This window comes from Micromys minutus, assembly GCF_963924665.1.
Source record: "Micromys minutus genome assembly, chromosome: 10".
In the NCBI taxonomy this organism is placed as follows: Eukaryota; Metazoa; Chordata; class Mammalia; order Rodentia; family Muridae; genus Micromys; species Micromys minutus.
In genome coordinates this window covers 37,767,832-37,786,869 of record NC_137979.1, presented here as the reverse complement: position 1 = coordinate 37,786,869, position 19,038 = coordinate 37,767,832, and the positions used below count along the sequence as shown (strand labels likewise).

General features: G+C 43.8%; 1 protein-coding gene across 1 annotated transcript in view; it reads left to right on the top strand.

Moving 5' to 3' along the window:
- The window catches only part of ANKFN1 (ankyrin repeat and fibronectin type III domain containing 1), a gene marked incomplete at its 3' end in the record, with an annotated part of 376,329 nt that overhangs the window by 244,924 nt on the left and 112,367 nt on the right, over positions 1-19,038 (top strand). Inside the window, exons 6-7 of the mRNA XM_080922815.1 lie at positions 15,386-15,580; positions 16,756-16,869. Coding sequence (XP_080778941.1) covers positions 15,386-15,580; positions 16,756-16,869 — 309 coding nt within the window. The remainder of the gene's footprint in view (positions 1-15,385; positions 15,581-16,755; positions 16,870-19,038) is intronic.

The window sequence follows — 19,038 nt, the reverse complement described above, 5'->3', positions numbered from 1 at the left end:
GTATCAGGACACTGTTTCAAAACAAAATCTAAACTTGTCAAGCTCATGCCAATGAGTATGAGGAGTTGGGGGAAGGTGGAGGCTCTGTAGAAGAGCTGCCTGGTCAGAAGGCAAAGTCCTTCTCAGCAAAGTTTGAAGACTCAAATGGAGAACAAAAAGGAGGAAGAGGAGGAGGAAGAAGAGGAAGAGGAGGAGGAATAAAAGGAAGAGGAGGAAGAATGGCAGACTGAATGGGATCTCTGCTGCCTTCTGATTCATTTGCAATAATGTCTGTCCTCAAGAGTCAAAAAGATGGGGATTGGGTATGGGGATAAACACTCCTATGGATGCTTAATTATTAATGGAAGGGCTTTGGCACATTAGGAGTCGTACAGTTCACAGGGAAAATGCATACATGTGCCTTCCATTAATAATTAAGCATCCATAGGAGTATTCATGTACTGGTCTGGGGATGTAGCGCAGTTAGCAGAGTATCAACCTGTGTAGCATGCACAAAGCTTTGGTCCTCAGCACCTACCAAAGAAATTGAACACAGTGGTGTGTACCTGTAATTCTAGCACTTGAGAGATGGGGATACAAAGATCAGAAGTTGTTCACAGTTGATCTTGGCTAGAAAGCAAGTTCAAGGCAATCTGAGCTATAAGAGATGAAATCAAGTACCAACTATCTGGCAAACCCAAACCAAATATGTTAAAAATACTGGGTTTTCTTTGCTGACTGGGATTATGACCACATTGTTATGGCAAAGTTGCAAAAGGAAGAACAATAAGATAAAATTCCTAGGTCTCAGGCTTTCGGGAATAGGGCACCTAAGTTACTCTGGCCACCCAAGAATTCAAAGTGACATCTTCAAACTCAAACATATGCAAAATGAGAAATGTTGGCTGAGTGTCCATAAGGTCCCTACATGCATTATTTCTGAATTTTAATAATAACCTATCTGTGGAAGTTGTTAATTTGGTTTTTAAAATGACTTATTTGTGATTATGATTGTCTTATTTAGGGTTCGTTCTGCTGTGATAAAAATCTAGGCCAAAAGGAACTTGGTGAAGAAAGAGTTTATTTTAGCTTACGGTTCCACATTGTAGTCCAGGGCAGAAACTCAAGGCAGGAACCTGGAGGCGGAAACTGAAGCAGAAGCCATGGAGGAGTACTGCTTACTGGCTTGCTCCTCATGGCTTGCTCAGCCTGCTTTCTTATAACAGCCAGAAGCACCAGCCCAGAAATGACACCACCCACAGTGAGCCAGACCCTCGCACATCAATTACCAACAAGAAAAATATTCCACCAGTCAATATGGTGGGGACACTTCTCAAGTGAGACTCCCTCTTCCCAAATGGCTCCAACCTGTGTCAAATCCACATTAAACCAACAAGCACACTGACCTAAGGCCACACAGTTAACAAACAGATATCAGTAACACAAGCCCAAATCCACTGGATGCTAATCTAAGGATCCTTCTATACAAACTTACTGCCTTTATGAACAGCGAATATGGAGATCTGTGATCAGCAGGCTCCTGCATCTTTTCTTTTGAGCTATTTGCTGAAATCCTGTGGTGCATTTATTTGTCCGTTCTGGGCACTAGGGAGCCATTTGTGTTGGATAAAGGCGGGATAGAAGAACACAGTGTTTGCAGAAATTTTAAATTCACTTTCTAAATCAAGTACAAAAGAAATAAGATTGCTTCTGGTCCAGGAGTACGAGGTTTCCCAGGAGGAGAGCTGCAGCCTGCTGTCTATAACCAGAGGCAAACACCTGCTGCAAAGTACTCCCATGCTGGAAAGGCATGACTGGAGGGAAGAAAAAAATCACAACAAAGTCTTAAATTCTTAAGATGCTTTACATAGACAAAAAAAAAAAAAAAAAAAAAAAAAAAAATGCTATTGCTGGCTGAGGAGATGGCTCATTCAGTAAAATGGGCCTGGGTTTGATTCCAAGAACTCACAAAACAAAGCCAGGTGCAACATTGCAGGCTTATAGGCTCAGCACCAGGAGGAGGCATGGACAGGCAAATCCCTGGGGCTCACTGGCAACCAGCCTAGACTGTTTGATGAGCTCCAGGCCAATGAGACATAGTTTCTTAAAAATATAAGGTGAAAACCATCCAAAGAATAAAACCCAAGGTTATTGACCCCCCCCCCACCTTCCACACAGGTACACACCCATGAACACATACACTACACACTCCCATAGACCCATGCATGCACCCTCAGTCATATGAACAGGCATATATTTATACACATGCACACACATACACATCAGCTCACTAGATGCCATACTTAATTTTCACCATTGACTTAGAAGGTAGGAGGTACTTCTCTCATTTGACTGCGAAGAAACTAGAAATAAGAAAAGTCAAGCCATCCACCGAGTCCTGCCCAGGTAATGGGGTAGAGAGGCAGGGTCTGAACCTAGACCTAAGAGTCACAATGTCACAGTTGCACAGCACAGGCTCAGCTTCTCCCAGAATTACAACCTGGTTGCATTTAGCATTTATCTCTGAAGCCATGGACCTTGAATTGCAGAGCTGGATATGTTGTGTTTTATAAAATGCCAAGGATGCTGAGGCTTCCCTCACCTGCTCCAGGTACCATTCATATAATTATTTTTGGAGCACAGGGTAGGGAAATTGAGAAGGGAGTAGAGGCAGAGAAAGAGAGGGAACAGGGAATGGAGAAGGAGAGGGTAGACGGGGAGGGGAGAGGGGAAAAGGGGAGGAGGGGAAAGGAAGGCGGTAGAGGAGGGAAAGAGAAGGGAAGGGGAGGGGAGGGGGAGAGGGAGCAAAAGAAAGGTAAGAAAGAGGAGAGAGAGAGGGGAGGGGAGGGGAGGGGAGGGGAGGGGAGGGGAGGAGAGGAGAGGAGAGGAGAGGAGAGGAGAGGAGAGGAGAGGAGAGGAGAGGAGAGGAGAGGAGAGAAGAGAAGAGAAGAGAAGAGAAGAGAAGAGAAGAGAAGAGAAGAGAAGAGAAGAGAAGAGAAGAGAAGAGAAGAGAAGAGAAGAGGCTGGCCAGGAACTCAAGGAGAGAGAGGGAAAAAGAAGTCAGGGGAGAGCAAAGGGAATCAGAGAAAGAAAAGGGCAGAGAGAGCTAAGAAGGTCCCTTTTATCACAAGCCAGACCTACCTCCCCGTTGCCAGGTAACTGTTGGGCGTAGAGTAGAAGGAATGCCAACAGGATGAGGGTGTTTCTTACTAGCATTGTTTGACACTCAATCATGTACTTCTTCTCCCTATGCATAGGGGAAGTGCCCAAAGTTGCCATTCAAAATTGCAGACTCCCAGCCTAACCAGGAGATAAGTCCACTCTCTTTATTCAGCAATTATTTTATGTGCCTCCCTCCTTTAACCAAGTGGAACAAAATAAAGTATTTTACCATTAGCACATGTTCAAGACCCCAGTCGATGCTTAAAACTGTGGATAGTGACATCTATGTGTTTATGTTCATCACTGTGTTTAACACTATATGTAATTACGTGTAATGTTTCCCCATACACACGATAACAGACTAATAATAACCCTAGGAATAAAATATAACAATTTACCCTTATTACCTTCTCACCTTGGGAAACATTATCAAGTCAAATAAAGGTTAGTTTTGAACCCAAGCACCACAGGGTCATGGGGGTTGTCAGTCTGATTCTTGGAGATGGCTACTCCATGAGCAATGGGTGGATCATGGACTCAGCATGGATTCCATGGACAAGGAGATGATTCACACCCCAAGTGGTGGGAAGGAGGACAGCACCAGATTCGATCACACCACACGGAACAGCCTGCAATGAAAGCGGTATGAACTGCTTACTGGGGGGATTTTTTTATAGACTATGTTTGGCCCAGAGTTGGCTCTGAATAACCAAACCAATGGCGAGTGAAAACTCAGCTAACCCCAGGGGAGATACTGTAACAGTCACTCCCACTAAGGAAAACAGTGGCTGTTAACTAAAGGGGCATTCCCACATGTTTCCCCACAAGCTTGGGAGACCCCAGAAAACAGGCCGGAGCCTGGAAGAACTGTTGCTAGGGGCCACCCTAAGCATGAAAACCACAGGACTTTTGCTCTAGGCATTGATGGCTTTCCCGTAGCTAAGACTCGTGCTCTGGATCAGCTGCTATCTGAGAAAGCCTTGCTGCCCTTGTATATAGAAGCCCCAACCAAATTCCCCCTCTGCCTAACTTACCATATTCCACCCACTAGTCACAGCCCAACAACTGTGCAGGCACCATCAGTGAGGGTCCTCCTTATTTGAGGCTGCCGTTCACTTGCTACCATGAAAGCCTGCCAATACCACAGGTACTAAAGACACTATCTCCTTAGGATCCCTGCCATGTGCAGATCTGGTCACATTCCTGTATTTTTGGCCTCATCCTTTAGTCTTAGTACCTAAGACTTACTAGATACTGAGAAGAGCATTAATAGAAACTTTAATCTTCTGACACCTCCCTCTATAGGAGGGAATGGTGTAAATTTCCCAGGAACCTATGCTTTGGGGTACTTCGGGTTGTATCTGCTCCTGTGATTCTCTATACATGGCTGCTAAGTTTTATCCTCAGTGTACCTGGCTCATTTTTCACTTTTTACTAATGATGTGGACTAGCAAAACTGTGGGATACTCCTCAGTGTGTGGGATGCTCCTCTGTGCGTGGGATGCTCCTCTGTGCGTGGGATGCTCCTCAGTGTAAACTTTCTTTCTCTTTCCCTTGACTTGCATCTTCCTGTCCCTCCAGATCCCCCCACACTGCTGTATGGTGAGCCTGTCCCACACCTTACAAGCCATCTGAGCTGCCCAGAATCATTATATCCAGGGGCTGTGTATAATACCACCACAGAGCCACTGTCACTTGCAGACAGTACAGACCCCTGTGCTGCAAACCGCAGCGCACAGGATGTGCCCCTCATTTCTGCCGTAGCCAGGAGTCTGTGCTGGTGCTGGGAACGGTGCAGGCTGTGTCTAAGAGGTGTGACTATAAACTAATGAGGCTGGCTTTGTGTAAACAAACGCAGCAGAAAGTCTGCAACCCAAGCCAACGAGAGTCTTTACCAGGGGGCCCTCCTGGGAGACTCCAAGCTCACTCCAACAGCACTGCCACTGCCTGAAACACTTTTGGGATTGTCTTCAGAGTCTGTGCATGAGAAAACCAGACGGGTTGATTAGTGACATGTGATTTTTGTTCCAAAAAACCAGCACTGCCCAGTTTCATCACTCTCCCTGTACCATGGACCAGGTAACTCTCAAAGGAAGATTTGCTGCATGAAGAATATGGGAAACGGAGCCCTAAGTGGATTTCCCAAGTGAATCACATATTCCTACCTGCCTCATTAACAGAGGGGTGTAAATCCTCACCCTGACTTAAAAGTCTGCTCCTCAAAGCTTACCTCCCACAGTATGTCACCCTTCTGTCTCTTATGCATCCACACTATCTTGCCACAGGGACCTTGTCCTGAACGTCTGCTCTAGTTGAGATGCTTGAAGGCTTTGGATCGTAACCACTATGTGTTCAACATCTTAACTTCCACATTGTCATCTAAAGACAAGAATTTCACTAAATGTGGGGGTGACTTTGACCCTACTCCATGTCTCAAAATAATTACTATCAGGTGGCTTCAGTCTCGGCTTCAATCACCCACTCTTCAACAACAGCTTCTTTCTCTTAATTTCAAGATATTTGATTGACAGGGAAAATGTGATTATCTTCAAAGCATAAGGGTTTGATATTTTGTGGACACTGCGGAGTAATTACCATAATCAAATTCATTAGCACACTCGGCATTATTCATGCTGTACACATATTCCCCTGGACTTGTTAAACTTCTAACTGGAAGTCGACACCCTTTGATACGTGGGGTCTCACCTCTCCAGTCTCCAGTGCCTGGCAAACAGCCTTCTGTTCCCTAATTGTGTAAACTGGACACTGTAAGGTTCCCATCACATATACACATATAATCCTGTGGTTTGTCTTTTCCTGTCTGGTTTCTCTGGGCTCATCCACATTATTGCAAATGGCAGGATTTCCTTCCCTTGGGTGTCAGCTTTTGCTTTGAGTTTTTAAATGTACCCCATGTAGAATAAGCTCTCCTTGTCACAACCTAAAATATTGCAGATAGAGTTGAACAACACCTCTGACTCTCTTTATCAATGCCTTTTGTGCTCCTATCTACGATCTAGCTTCTTATCCCTAATTCCCAGCATTCCCATTGTTATTGGTTCAGAAGCTGTGCAGACTTCGCCCCATCCAGCACACACTCACCACCACACCATGTGAGATAGCCACTGGAGATAACGCTTGTAGATCTAATCCTTAGCACAAGTTTCTGGACTCAAGACGTTCTGGTTTCAGATTCCACATCTTGATACTTTATAAGAAAAAAATCTTTAGCCTTTTCAGGCCTTAGTTTCTTTATCTGTAAGATAAATATAATCTTGTGTTAGCTATTACCTATATCACCAGGTATTCAAATACCCCCCAAAACTTATCAAATGGTGACATTTATCACAGTTTCTATGGATTAGAAATGTGGGACGGGGACGGGTGCTCAGGGTATCCATAAAATGGCTATCACTTTGCTACTGAATTGAGTTACAGAATCTACCCCATCACTCACTCAAAGCCATACCCAGCAAGAGTTCTGCTTCTCGCCAAGGGCCTCTCCACATGGCAAATCAATGGCTGGCAGTTGGCTTTTCAAAGTGAAAGATCAACCAAGGCAGAAAAAAGTGTCCTTGGCCACCTAATCTTAGATGTGACCAATGCTATCTAATATGACTAATGTGACTGACGCTATTGTGACCAACCCTGCCCCCACAATGACGTTGAATCTGGAAAAGTCAGAGGTCAGTGGATCTTAATGAAAAGCTGGCTGCTACATTCTTAATCTAGGACAGTTTTGAATGTCGTGGAATGGTACCTTCCAAGTACTCCATTCTTGTCCTGGTACATTGTAAACACCGTCTAACTACCTCCACTCTAAATGTCACTCAGTATCATTCTAAAAAAAAAAAAAAAAATCAGGGACTTCTGACAAAGACTTTAAATGTTTACCATCTGCTATGCAGTTTCTGTGGCAAGATAAACAGTACCAGCCCTATGGAGTGTGTACTGGCACCCCTAACACCACACTTTACAGAGTTTGTAGAACTCTTACAAAACTCCATGCGCAACATATGGAATGGAATCATACTCCTACCTGAACACCATATACAGATCAGCTTGCCACATATCAAAGTCATAAATATGCAGCTAAACTATAAACGTACAAATAAAGAAAGACAATGGGAGGGGGGACTCCATCATCTTGGTCTAGACAATAATGTTTCAGATTTGACCTCAAAAGCATGAGTAACAAAAGACAAAAATAAATAAGGGGTTGGGGTTGGGGGCAGAAATAACATCAAACTAAAAATCCATTGGATAATGATGCCACCTTGGAAAAGAAACAAGCAGAGGTGGAGGTATCTGTAAGCAGATATCTAAAAGCGGGCCAATGCCCAAAATATGGGAAAGAATTCTATTTTTTTAAAATCAGTTAAGAAATGGGCAGGACTCCTGAGCAGACACACTCAGAAGAAGACCAACAGGAATGTGAAGAAGTACTCAATAACTTTAACCTTAGAGAAATTTAAGGGAAAAACCACAGCAAGATGTAATTTTATACTTGTCAGAACTGCTCTTTTAAAAAGACAACAGCAACAAAAAAATGAGTGTTGGTGAAGACGGGGACAGGGGACCTCTTACACTCTTGGTGGGGAATGGAAATTGGTATAAACAATTTGGAAAATATATGGCATTTCCTCTGACAACTAAAAATAGGTCTAAGGATGTGGCCCACTGGCAGGGCACATGCTTAGCATATGTGATTTCTTACTTGGCACTAAAAAAAAAAAAAAAAAAAAAAAAAAAAAACACTAAAAATAGTATCATCGTATGTATGATTCCACAATCGCACTTCTGGGTATTTACGAAAAAGATTTGGGCTGTTGGTCAAGCAGGCATTCACACTCCCTTATCCAGTGTTGTCCATGGCAACCATGTAATGGAAACCCATCAGCAGCTAGACTGATGAGGGAATGGAGTCTGGACATGCAATGAAGGACCGCTTCACCGTGATGAGAGACGGATGCAACTGGAGAGCCTCGTCCCTAGTGAATACCCTAGGCTTAAAGGGGCAAGTGCCGTATGACTTGACTTATACAGGGAACCCAAAACACTCGGATTCACAGCAACAGAGATGAAAATAGGGATCACAGGGGCCGGAGTTGGGGGACGTGGACAGCTGATAATTGGAAGATGCAAAATCTCATTTAAACAGGGGACTGTGTTTTCAATTGGTTTCCGGTGTAGTTGATCATATTGTACTCTTAAATATTTCCAAGAAAATAAATTTTAAATGTCATCATCGGCAGAAGGAAAGCTCTCAGGTGATGGATATGCTTTCATAGCCCAATTTCACATTGTATTAATAAATCAAAGGATTGCTTCATACCCTGTTAACGCATACACTTATAAACTGTCAATTTGCTCTAAAATAAAATTTATTTTTAAAAATAGATGTAGCCTAGATTGAAAAGCAGTAGAAATATGAAATGTATTCTGGTTTCCAAAGGCTCAGTACAAAACAAAGGACTAGGAAATATATAGTTTTACACTGGTTATACATTGAAATAGTAACATTTTGGACCTGTTGAATTGGGTACATTTTTTACCTGATTTCCCCTGATTTTAATGTTAGTGTGGGGAAATGCTGCTGATGTGACTTTAGACTATACGCTGTGCATGGTGTGGAAAGGATCCTCAGCAGACAGGCTCATCAGGCACAAACCTGGTCTGGATTTCTTAAGGAACCTGGCAAAAAAAAACACGTGGAGTGTTTGCTTTCCTCCTTTGAATTTAGGGAGCCCTGGCTGGGAGGGCCCATTAACACGGGATTCACCTGTCCTGACTTCCGTCACAGAGCCTTTGCAGAGCCTCATTCTGGACTGCAGCAGTGATGGGCACACCAGAGTCCTCGCCCAGGTGTGATAGACCCTGGGAGAAGAAAGTCCCATGGCGGTAAAAAGGAAACAATCTCTAGATCCCTCCAACCTTTGTAGCGGGACTTCACAGCTAGAGACCAAAGAGAAGCCAAAATGGGCTCTAAGTTCAGGATTCCAACAAGATAACCAGCTCGGACCTGGTTGCTGAGCCTCTCTGCTGTGAGGCTTGAACCTTTAATCCCTAAGATGCCTTGCCTCGCTTCTTTTGCCATTACTACCTTAAACCAAGTTAGCTGCAGAATCGATCGGAGGTTGTCACTTACGATCAGCAAAGATAAATCTTATTAACTGCCCTTCTTGGTTGCCCAGAGGATGTTGGCCCTCAGCACACGGTTTATACTAAAGTGACCTCGTTTTCTTCTTAGAAATAACAGATAGCATTCACTTTGACAACCTTTATGCGTGTGTTATGTTTCTAAAAGGTATCTAGAAAAGACTTTTTTTTTTAAAGATCTGGAAAAAGAGATTTTTTTTGATGGAAAAATACCAAGCTATTTCATAAGAACAAGCATTTGGGTTTATTTTATGTGTGTCTCTAAAAATCAAATACTAATAAAAACCTGTGTGGGAATTACCATTAACTTAGCACGGTTTGTGAGGTGGGCATCATTGTCAAGCCAGTTTTACAAATCAGAACCTTGTGTTCAACATGATGGAGTGATTGGCTAGACTATAGATTTCTTTTTCTTAAGACTAAAAAAGCATTTTAACTTTATAAACACTTCCAGGCATACACACAGAGACAACACACAAAAATGTTCCAGAAAGAAAATTTGTTTGACATACTCTGTCCAGCACAGTAAAAAAAAAAAAAAAACAAAAAAACAAAAAAAAAAAAAAACAAGAGAAGAATCCAGAAGCCAAGACACGTGTGAACCTTTTCTTGTCCAGCATCTGGTCACTGGTCATCACCCATAGCAGTGAGCAAACAGCCAGGTCTCAGGCAGAAGGGACCAATTTATCCAGGCTATGGCCACCGTGTTGGCAAGGAAAGTGACCCTTGGATATCCATGGCAGCTGAGGTCTGCGAATGCAATTAGAAGATGTGGGACCTTAAAAAGAGGCAGTGGGATGAGGAATGAGGAACAGTAGTAATGCCAGGGCTGGGGCTCGTATGGCTATTCGTCATGTTTTGTTAAAGAATACACAGCATGTCTAGACATTCTTCAACCGAGGAATGGATAAAGAATACATGGTATGCTTAGACAATGGAGTATTACTAGACATTTTTTTAAATGACATCATGAAATTTGCTGGCAAACAAATGGAATTAGAAGAAAATTCTCCTGATTGAGGGACAGGTGGATCTCCCTGGGACCGAACCTCTATTAAGGATATAGCGCATGACCTCTGGGATCACTACGTCCATTCAAAGATTCTCTCCATTCTTGGAGACAACACTTTAAAAAATCGTATTCCTGCTGAAGAGAAGGATGCTGGCTCGGATTCAGAGCTGCTTGGGGATTGGTGAGGCTACCTTAGCAGGAAGTGAACTTGTGACAAAGAGGGGGCAGGGCTGGAGGAGCTCTAAGAAGACATACACTGAACACAAGGGTCCTGCTATCTTCGAGATGGCGCGAGGGTCTTAGAGTCTTATTTGTATCATCAATAGGAAAGAGGAAAATTCTGGGCGGCGATGGTGCACGACTTTAATCCCAGCATTTGGGAGGCAGAGGCAGGAGGGACAGGGCAGAACAATAAAGAAGGAAATGCCCGACAATAAAAAGGTGGGTTCCATGGCAAAATGGGCTTATCACCATTAAGGAGGAATGTATTCTTTTTTTCCCAAGAAAATCAAATTATTCCCTCAAATCCTCTATGAAAAATTAAAACTAGGAGCTGGAAAGACAGCTCAGTGGAGTGAGTGCTGCTCCTGCAGGGGACCTAAGCTGAGTTCCTGGCACTGATGTCACGTGGGACATCACATAGGACATCACGTGGCTCACAGAGCCCTGTTAACTCCAACTTAAAGACATCCTGCATCTCCAGGCGCACACACACCCACACACAGACACGTAATAAAACAAAACTTAAAATATTCAAATTAACTTGCATGTCGCCCTCATTCATAGTTTCAAACTGTATGTCATTGTCTGCCAGGCCTCAATTCCCAAGTTGTGAGTAAAACGATGAAATGGGTAAGGATCTGCAGGTTCTAAACTAGATCCCAGCACTTGACAAAGTCCATTCAGCCCCCCACGACTATCTATCTCAGGATTTAAACAGTAACCCTAATTGTATTCTTTAAACACCAAGCTCCTGGCCCACCTCCCCACTAACCCTCCCCCCATCTCCTAGTTAATTAGCTGGGCAGGTCTTATAACAAATTCCCACTCTGAAGCGCTGGGTGGTAGAAATACTGTTGATAATTAAACACCACAATAGCGGGGAGCCTGTTTCAGGAGCCGTGAAGTGGTCTTACCCTAGCCGGACGGCTTGCCACACACCCACAGACCCTCTATTGTGCTGGCTAAGGCTGCTCGGAGGGACAGTCGCTGGGCTGGAGAAGGGATCCACTGCCAGGAGACAGAAAGCCTAAGGCTTGCAGAGATCAGTAGCCAGAGAAGAAAACAAACCATGGGTAAAAGCGAAGGTGGAATAGAGCGACCCCAGACAGAGAGAAGTGGATGGGAAGGAAGAAAACAGGCCTCCCGCTCCCCGCCCCCCACCCACTGCCAACCAGCCAGCCAAAATGAGTGTGCCAACGAAGAGGAACTGGGAAACTTCAATGCATTAGTAATACGTGGATTCATATCCCATCTGATTTAGTGAGAGTTCTCTGAGTTCCTGACTGCGGCTAAGAAAACCGATGAATCGTGCTCTCCTGGATTCCAGCTTCTTCAGTCATTAAAATGGGGAGCGTGAAAAGGTTCCCGTTCTCAACTCAAATCATATCAAACAATAAATAACAACAACAACAACAACAACAAAAGTTCCCTGAACAACGGCTAGGGTGTCAAAACCTACCCTATCACACTTCCGCTCATGATTTAAAAAAAAAAAAAAAAAATTACCCAGCCCTATATAATTATCATATTCACTTGCTTTTGCCTAAAGTAAATTAACCCAGTTAGCTTGATTATCTCATCTGAACAGATGCTGCTGCTGGCAGTTAAATGGGTCATTAATAATAGGGAGAAACATGACTGCTTTATAAGTCAGCTGGTTTGGTAGCAAAAAAAAAAAAAAAAAAGAAACTTTCAAAAGAGTGTTTTATTAAGCTATTAAAAAATCCATAGGAAAAAAAACATAAAGATTTGCCTGGTGAGATGGTTAGAGAACGGGGCCTCAGCCCCGTGCCTTTGAGATTTGTCCTCGTAATTACCTGTGACAACGAGACCAGTGAGTGCAGTCCTGGGGACACCTGGGACTGAGCCTGAGGGAAGAGGAATTTCAAAATATCTTAGAATCTCCAGTTTTAAGGGTTTTTTTTCCCCCATTCTCCTCCATAATAAACACAACTCTCGTCTACACAATTTGCTTCCACTCAATATTGTGAGTAGAAACCAATGTTCTAGAAAAAGGGAAAAAAAAAAAAAAAAAAAAAAAGGCACCGGAATACTGTGGTTCCAGAGATGCCCTCCGATTCCTACCCTACCGGATGGCATCGCAGAATCATCAGACTTTGCAGGGCCCTGGGCTGTAGCTCCTCATGGGCCGTGCACCTGGCCGAGAGAGCTTAAAGAACTAACTCTCTTGGAAGATTCTGAAAGGGTAAAACTGCTTCACCTGAGGAAGAGGACCGAAGCCTAGGAGGAGCAGAGGGGTGGGAGGCTAAAAAGTGTTATGCCAGGGAATGCAGGAAAAATGTGGGTGGGGGAAGGGAAAGCCACGCACAGCCCTCAAGAGAAGCTGTCCATCTGAAATGCCACCTGGGATTCCCACCCGTAATAACGGTTGGTGGATATAAAAATTAATAGGAGGGGATTTCATAGTATTAGAAAAATTTATTTTTATAAATCATGTGCCTATCACCCGAGTGTTGACGCATGCATGCAATTCAAACATCAGGCTTACAATAAGAGACCCACTAAATGACTTAACAAGGACAATTCCCCCATTTTCTCTGTAATTTGGAGAGGGAGGAGGAGGGTGGCGGGAGAGAGGGTGCAGTTACTGGGTCAATTAATCAACTTGAAAACTCTGACACAAACTCTGACGCCTAACCATGTCTAAAAATACACAAATGTATACGAATTTGTTTGAAACTGTCAATGCTTATATTTAGGGCCTTCCCAGCAAGCCTATAATGAGACTGTGTTTGAGGGTTTCAGTCATAGCAGGCTCTACCATTAATCTGAAGTTAGTTAAATTAACAGCATTTAGCACTGGCCTGTCAGTCCAAACTGCTCCAGGAAATTGCACCTTGAGGCTACTAATATTGCCAATTTTTCCACTGGAGTGTGTGCTCGTGTATGTGTGTGTAAATGTGCATTCACACCCCCCCCCCCGTACCTCCCTATTCATACACCATCATAACCCCACCACCTCCTAGCACTTACATTATCATTTATTCTGGCCTCCTTTAGCCTTCCCGGGGGGATTCTGCACAGTGGAGCTGCTCAGTCAAAGAGTTTTTTTGGCTTTATATTTATTTGTTTATTTTTCTGTCATGGCTCATGACTGAGGCTTTAAAAAAGGGAGCGTGACAGTATTTCGAGTACATGATTGACTGCTACGACAACATTCATTAACCATGCCAAGCCTGCAGCAGAACACAGTCCCGGGTGTTCTGAGCAGCAATTCTAAGAAGAAAAGAAAAAGAAGAAGAAGAAGAAGAAAAAAAAAAGACTCAGCTAATTTTTCATTGACCTCATCTGTAAATAAATTTAGACTGATGGTTCTCAGGGGCAATAATAAATTAGTATTCATTTCCTGTAATTAACACAGACATGCTTATGAACACAGAGTGTATCTGAATATACAACCACCTAATTTCCATTTCAAAATACGCCTAACACATTTTCACTTGAGTTATCTTCATAATATTTCCCCATTAATTATAAAGAATGAAATGGGTGGGTTTTGCTTCCCACTCATCAGAAAGAAATATTGTTTCGGTCACAGGGAGTGTCAGACACATTCCAGTAACACATCTGCAGACCTTGCCTCTGACTTACGTCTCTGTTTCTGTGGTCTTCCACCACCGTGGCAGAATGAAACTGTCTCCTGTCTTGCCAGCGGTTAGAAGGGGCTCCTCAGAAGTGACAGGTGACCACCTAAGCAGACACCCCCATGCAGACCACGGGAAGCGGCCTCAAAGGCAAGCACAAGAATGGGCAACTTCTGCCGCTGGTATAGGTTTGACCACACAGGGCAGACTGAGTAAACAATACGATATAAGCCAAGTGAAGCTTGGGATGTATCAGTAAGACCCAAATACAAACCTCTAGTGAGTCTTTCCCTCGGGGACATGGATATTTCTGGAGAAGGTGCATTCCTGTAACCAGGCCACAATCAAAGATCAATATAGGGTTCCTCCATCAGAACCCGATAGCTCAGATGTGGCACCAGTTCCAGACATTTCATTAGTGGTGGACAAATTGGTTAATAGAATCCTAAGGTATACATGCAAAGTTTTCTCTGTGCTAAGAAGAATGTGAAAGGGTTTGCAACCCACAGAAAGAACAGTATCAACCAACTAGACCTCCCCCCTCCCCAGAGCTCCCAGGGACTAAACCACCAACCAAAGAGTACACATGGAGGGACCCATGGCTCCAGGCACATATGTAGTAGAAGATAGCCTTAGAGGAGAGGCCCTTGGTCCTGGGAAGGCTAGATGTCCCAATGTAGGAAAATGCAAGGGTGGGGAGGTGGGAGTGTGTGCATGTGTGGTTGGGAGAGCACCCTCATAGAAGCAAGGGTGGGAGAATGGGATAGGGGGTTTCCAGAGGGGACCCAGGAAAGGGGATAATATTTGAAATGTAAATAAATAAAATATCAAAAAAAGTCAAAGGAAACAAAAAAAAAACCCCAGAAAATTTAAGCTAGATTCCACCAAAAGTTTCTTTATAAAATCAATTCCAAGAGAATGTAATCTGACCAGAGAATTTGCCCCACAACCTTCTTGGCCCTGTCCCAGGTGTTTGTCCCTCCAAATGTCATCAATACAATCGTGACTAAGTATGCCAAAGGAGCTCACTGGGAAGCATGTAACAAGATGGCCAAGGAGCGAAGAGAATGTCTTAAATTGATGAATTTGCCACTAGATAGTGAATGTCATATTAGGCCTTATCATAGTGAGATTGTTGATAAGAAACACTCTCAGGGTTTCAAGAGTTTTTTCAAACCAGGAGATACCAATCCCAAGCCACTGTAGTTCCCACGGAAGGCTGTCATCTTGTCTCCTTTTCACCCAGTTGTCAGCCTGGAAAGTCGAGCACTGCATCTCAACACGCTGGTCCAGGAGGCCCAGGACAGGGTGAGTGAGCTGTCTGCCCAAGTAGAGAACGAAGGCTTCACCCTGGACAACACAGAGAAGGAGAAGCAGCTGAAGGCCTGGGAGTGGAGGCTCCGGCTCTACAAACGCATGAAAACTGGCTTCGAACATGCCCGTGAGTATGTGCAAGAAACTGTGGTGGGGGACGAATTATGAGGCTGAGCTTTGGTTTGAGACAGCCAGGTCTTTTACTGATTTCATTTTTCAACTCTCCAGCCGTAGATGACTGTTGTCAGCCTGTTTGGGGCCAGAGCTCTGGGAGGCTGTAAATGGGTCTTTTGTCTTGCTTGATTTTCTGGCTCCTGATTGGTTCTCTGGCCACAGCCTTGAGCTCTGGGTGCTTCTGGCCTCCCTCCACCACATCTCCACTCACCCAGCACTTCCCACAGCTACGCCCTAATGCCTAATGACCCAATGGTCTGACGGCCTAAGTGGCTATATTTTGGGATGCAGAGTTGGAAAAATATTTATTTGCCTATTTCTCCAGCTTCTGCTTGAAGCTTAGGTTTAAGATGTTTCCCACTCTCTACTGTATTTTATTTTAATCGAGAGTGATAAACTGAACTGAACACAGCAGAGAAAGATGGTCAACTGGCCCATGATCTGCCCTTATCTCCAGTTTCCTTCTTCGTATCAGCTCCTTTCGCTTGGGTCAGACCATCCAGGATAATGCTTACTGCCAGTGTAGAGTGTTGCTAAGTGAAGCCACTCACCTTAGATTCTATAGTATTTTTATCTTATCCCAGAAAGTTTCATTAAAACTAAAATGTACAACTCAATACACTTGCAAAGCACTAAGCTCTCATTCTAAAAGATTTTATTTAAGCAACTAAAAGAATTGGAGTTTAAGTTGCAAATACAAAGAGAAAAGTCAGTCCTGTCCTTTAAAAGCCTCTGCTTCAAAACAAACAAACAAAACAAACCCAAAAAACAAAAACAAAACAAACAATAACAACAAAACAAAAAAGCAAATGAGCTGACTCTGGGAGAGAGCTCAGCACTGAGTGCTGTAGAGATGGCTTCATAAGGACCCAGATTTGAGTCCCTAGCACTTGGGTAAAAATCCAGGCATGGCCACACCACTCTCAGGTTTAGCACTGTGGCAGAGCAGAGGACAGGAGGATTGCTGGCCTTTTAGGCTGCCAGTCTAGCTCCAGGTTCAAGGAGAGACCCTGTCTCAAGGGAATAAAGTGGAGAGTGACTGAGCTTCTACTATCCCTTAAGGAGGCAGAAATCCGTTGGAAGAGGGTTTGAGGAGCTAACACGCTGATGATTTCCCCCTCTTGCCAGGAGCCCCAGAGGTGCCAGCCAATGCCTGTCTCACGGTAACCAGCAGCACATCTCTCACAGTCAGCTTTCAGGAGCCCCTCAGTGTCAACGCAGCCGTAGTGACCAGGTACAAAGGTACTGAGCTCTCTGTCGGTCTTCTCTCCCCGTTCCTTTCTGGAAAGGTATCCGGGCCGTGGGGATGGATTGTGTATATTGTGTGTTTGGTTTCAAATTGCTGGGGTCGTTTTTTTATTCCCTTTGCTTTTGAAGTCAAAATACAGCCATGGACATCACTGTGAAGATTCAGGGGAATAGCTGAGGACAAGTCATGGGGATATTGAACAGGACCAGGCTGTCATTCCCTCGGTGAATGCCTTGTTCATGTCAGCAACAGATCTTTTTTTTTTTTTTTTTAAACAGAGCTTTAGGCACATAGCAAAAAAATAGAGCCTATCTGAGAGCAGGAAGGCTGAAGTGTGGGGTACCAATAGGGGGAGCAGTAAGCATGGAAACGGACAGTCACTGGAGTTAAATATATATATATATATATATATATATATATATATATATATATATATATATATATATATATATATAATGGTAGAATGGTTGCATGGTCAGTAAAGTCCCCAAGATACTTGGTTTAGAAGAACACATGGGAACAGAGGGAGATATCGGGGCCAATGTAAATTCCACATGGAAAGAGCAGTGAATGTAAGTAGGTACCAATGCAAAAGCGTTCTGGAACAACTAGAGAAGAAACACATGAGACCAGTAGAGAGGAAAAAGGATAGGAATAGAAGCCAAGGAGTTAAGACTTCATACAAGGAGCTGTGGGGAGCCATTGGATAAGAAAGGGACCAGACCACAAGTAGATGTCTGAAATGTTGTTAGTGTGTATGATGGACTAGGGGGGAGACTGAATAGGATTTAGAATTTAAAAAAAAAAAAAAAATCAACGAGAGAGCTGTTCAGAAGCAAGGTGTAGCAGCCCGAGTCAACTGCAGCAGCGCTGGTGAAGAACGGGAAGGAACCATAGGAGGAAGGCGTGGAGGGACATCGTCAAGCCAACCCTGCGCACAGCACCCGCTCTGTGTTAAACATTGCTTGAGCTTGCATGTCACTGCTTGGCCCTTACAGCTATGTCAGGAAGCAGCGCTGTTCATCCTCACTTTACCGACACTAGGGGTGATAGATTATAGAGTTTGCCTAGGGGCTCACAAAAGAGCCTGAGTTACTGCATTCTGGGCGTGCTTGAATGTGGAAAAGGAGAAGTAATCTGACAGTTTTCTGATCCACGTGGGCACGCAGAAAGGCCCTGTAAAGCTCTCTCTCTGTGCCCCCCGGATGCTGGTGGATGGGAAACTTTGTATTCAAGCCCCCGCCACCCTCTACCTGTGACGCGGTCTACCAAGAGCATGCACCTTCCTTTCTTCTTCCCAGGGTTCCTTTGTGGGAGTGCACAGCACATCTCTGCAGTGGGTGCTAGCTTTCTGGGTGCTTAGAACTGTCCAGGTTAAGGTCACACTCTATCTGTAATAGCAAAGGTAAGAGATTGCAAATGGATTGACCTGGTGATTATTGGATTTTCTGTGTCAAAGAGAAGGCAACTTAGACCACCAAAAGCTGTGCATAGAAGAAGCCCGAGAACTGCATAGAAGTCTGAGACTAATCCTTCAAACCAGCTCAGTATTTTCCTGTCTCATCGGTCAGAACTGACCTTCACAGTTGGGGTTGGCAGGCAGGGTTAAGCACAGACAGCCCCTCCTTTTTCTCTCTACCTCTCGCCAGCTCTGGATTTTGATGAAATGTTTCATCAATGCTGCCCAACTTGACATTTCCTTCTTCTATGTGATTAGTGAGCTATCAGGAGATAATTTGCCCAGCTCTTCCGTACTTATCCAAAAGCCCAGCAAATTCTACCAGCGGTCCTGTTTTTTAACTCTTCTCTTGGGGAAGCATTTGGGTGAGGTGGGAAATGAAAGGTTGCAACAGAGCTCTGTAACTGGAGAGGATTAATTAAGCATTATAAATAGAATTGTCTGCTGTGTTGTGAAGCTGGCTTCCTTGCGCTAATTTCTAAGGACCTAAATGGAGCCCTTAACCCGATCGCTCTGAAGGGTTATTTAAAGCAGCTGGCAGCCTACTGTGTCCACAGAGACAGATGGGCAGTTTTTAATTCAGGGGTTGGAGTAATTATTTAATTGTGAAAATATTAGGAAAATTACCCCGAGACAAAGACAATTATTTTGTTTGCTTAAAAAAAAATTGAGAAATCCATAGAATGCAAGGACAATTATCTAA